This window comes from Zingiber officinale, chromosome 10A (genome assembly GCF_018446385.1).
Source record: "Zingiber officinale cultivar Zhangliang chromosome 10A, Zo_v1.1, whole genome shotgun sequence".
NCBI classification, from domain to species: Eukaryota; Viridiplantae; Streptophyta; class Magnoliopsida; order Zingiberales; family Zingiberaceae; genus Zingiber; species Zingiber officinale.
The window spans coordinates 34,000,492-34,003,769 of record NC_056004.1 but is presented as its reverse complement, the minus strand read 5'-3'; the positions used below and the strand labels follow the sequence as shown (position 1 = coordinate 34,003,769).

The 3,278-nt window shown below is 34.3% G+C and overlaps 1 protein-coding gene across 1 annotated transcript in view; it reads right to left on the bottom strand.

Annotated features, from left to right (window-relative positions):
• Positions 1 to 442: 442 nt before the first annotated feature.
• LOC122026582 (transcription factor MYB118-like) overlaps positions 443 to 3,278 on the bottom strand; it is a 9,158-nt gene continuing 6,322 nt past the window's right edge. Inside the window, exons 2-4 of the mRNA XM_042585318.1 lie at positions 2,123 to 2,232; positions 1,860 to 1,986; positions 443 to 1,063 (exon numbers count right to left, since the gene is read on the bottom strand). Coding sequence (XP_042441252.1) covers positions 443 to 1,063; positions 1,860 to 1,986; positions 2,123 to 2,232 — 858 coding nt within the window. The remainder of the gene's footprint in view (positions 1,064 to 1,859; positions 1,987 to 2,122; positions 2,233 to 3,278) is intronic.

The following is a 3,278-nucleotide window of genomic DNA, read 5'->3' as shown; positions in this document are numbered from 1 at the left end:
TCCCAAACTTTGACAGATTGACACATTCTGGAATCACTAGGATGATAGATTTCATTTTTTTTTCGCACAATGTTAAAATATTTTCTGAAACGCAATGCTCTTTCCCAAACTTTGACAGATTGACACATTCTGATTGTTTGTAAAATGTTTAGGAGAATGAGGATGATTTCTTCAGTTTGGAGCATGAAATTTCAAGCAAAAAAAAAAAACCGTCATGATGCAGAATGGACTGGATAGAAAGAGCTATAAAGCGACAGGCACGTAGCCAACTATCTGTGACAGCCAAATTTCTGCTCATAACAAAATTATCATCTTTCGAAATAAACTTTAAGTAACTTCTCTAAGAAAATCAAAAACATCACCGGTACATCATGTTGTCTTATTCGTTCACTGACAAATGTATGAACTCAAATCTTAAATTGTCTTTTTGATCACCAGAATTCTACTCACTGTTCTTGTTGGTCGCCGCATCTATCATCTCCATCAGGTCCATATCTTTCTGCACATGCACACTTGAACTAATCGGCAGCACATCCCCAGCCAGTTCTTCAAACACACAGCTCGTATCATCCTTATCGAAGTCCCAACCGTCCAGGAGGAATTGCAATCCGTCAGTATTGTCGAAGACATCGTCATTCATGTAGTGAGTCTGAGGCTGAGGCTGAGGCTGAGGCTGAGGCTGTGGCTGTGGCTGTGGCTGCGGCTGTAATATGCTCTGTTCGGACGCAAGCACTGGAGCAGGAATTGTGGTCAGGTTTAAATAGCTTGGAATTATGTAATTGATGATATCGTCATTGTTGCTGCTGCTGCTGCTTTCAGTGAAGGGTTTCTTTTGATTCAAGCTCTGGATGTAGCTGAGTAAGAGTGGACTAGGTGTGCCATCCCTCCTGGACTTGCGGTTCTGCTGGAAGGAAGATTGCCTGCGCCTGTTGGTGTTCCAGTGGTTCTTAATGGCGTTCTCGGTTCGACCCGGCATTCGCTTGGCTATCTCGACCCACCTATTGCCCACCTCAGCGTGAGCCTGTATCAGGATCATATCTTCCTCTTCTGTCCAACTACCAGTCTTCATCATCATATCGTATGCATCACAAGAGCATGCGACCATAGTTAATTAGTCAATAGTTACAGTGTCAGAGTCAGAAATTATAATGAACAATTTACTCTAATCTAATCTTGTATTTTCTTTTAACTATTTGAGATCAACTAAATAGTAAAGAAAATAGAAGATTGGAGTTGGATATTTTATATATTTATCGGCCAAGTTTCCTATTCAAAGAAAAAAAAACAATTTCTCAATAGAAATAACAATAAATTTTTATATCATTCTCTACTCATAGGCAAGATTGACAAAGGATAGATGAGAAAAGTAATTCAATGATGAAATAGTAATGGGTGCTACGTACACGAGATAGTCTAATCAATTAAGATTTCCTTTTGACAAGGAATAATTCATCCCCAAAAAAAAAGCAAATAAATTCATCTCCAAAGCAAAAATGAGCAAGTAATAAATAAAATTTATTGTACATTAACAAAAAAATATATATATATATTATAAAAATTAATTAACTTTCTTTATTTTTCACTTTTCTTTTTTTCCTTTCCTTTTCTGTGTTTCTCACCGGTTTCTTAAAATGCGAGAGAAGAGTTATGTGAAGGAGTGCATATGAAGAAATGTTATTTTTATAGATAAGTATGCATTTAATGAACAGAAATTACTCATACAAACACAAGGACCGAGCAAAATCATTTGATATTATGCATGTTTATATATTGACTCTAGTTATATAGATTTCTATTAATTGTAAAACTATTGAACACATTTTTTTTTTAAAAAAAAAATATGAAATAGTGGTATTAACCTTGATATCAGGCCTTAGGTGGTTGTGCCATCTTTCTCTACATTGCTTTCCAATTCTCCCCTTTAGCATTCGAGCAATAAGAGCCCATTTCTTGAGGCCATGTTTCTCAACCAATTCAATCAACATCCTGCAAAACAGAATCACAAGAATGAGGATTAATCTATTAATTTCACAATAATTATATTAAGATATCCTAAACATAGAGCACATTTATTAATAAATAAAAGGGGAAAAATAAAATAAAAACATAAAGAAATACAAACCTATCTTCTTCTGTAGTCCATTGCCCTTTCACTGGATCAGATTTCTTCTGAACTTGCATGTCTTTGTTTTTGTCAAGTTCACTTTCTGCATCGGTACGAGCCTCTTCATGCTTTTGATTGCCAACCACCAAATTTGGAACGTTAACATGTCCTTCTTGGAAAGATTTATTGAATTGGGCTTTAATAAAAGAATCTATAGGGGTGTGACTCGATGTGTCAATCGGTTGCAAGCCCCCCGAGCAGGCTACCGGAATTTCCATGCCATTGATTAGGTGATCGGCGGGGAAATATCGAAGAAAACCTAGTGGACTATCATGGGGTAAAGTATCAAGCATGTCACTCAAATTTTGAAACATGTGTGGCTCATTTCCGAAAGCCATAGGAAAAGAGAGTAGATCAAATATAGCTAAAGAAGACGGAATTCACAGCGAGAGGAAGACGAAACTAATACTGATTAGTTCTCTACGCGACGATAGATTATATATTACGGGGAACGAGTTCTTGAATATTAATAGCCGTCGATTCAAAGTGAATCAATGGTTATGGTGATCTAAGAATTATGTCTTTTGAAGTTACTCAGGAGAATTGGATAGAAATAGAATTTTTATTTGTCTGAAATGAGCAAGTGCAATGCTGGTTATGGAAGGTAGTTAGTCAAAATGTCCATATGGCATGTATCTTCTGAGTTATATTGAAATTAAAATGCTTATTAAGGTAGAATACTCTGGAATGTGTTGTTATGGCAGTCTATTCAATATATGCTAATTTATCATAAATTTAAAATGAAAAAAAACTTTGTAACTGTTGTCAAGTAATTTATTTATATGTTTAAAATATTTCAAGTTTTGATTTTCTATATACATGGTTTAGTACTTGACTTATTAAGTAATTAATTATGTGCTTTAAAAATGTGGCTTCCTTTTAATTATATGAGTAGGAATAAGTGTTTATTCATATTTTAATATAAAATTAATAAAAAAATGTAGGATCCCAAAAGAGCACCTAAACATTTAAAAATAAATAAATTCTTTTGCAAAACCAAACGTTTAAATACGTGCAACAAATATATTAGCAATAACTAGCACGAGAAAAACACAAGTATTAATTAATAAAATAGTTTACTTAGTTTGAAATTCTTGGTTTCAATTTCATAGTC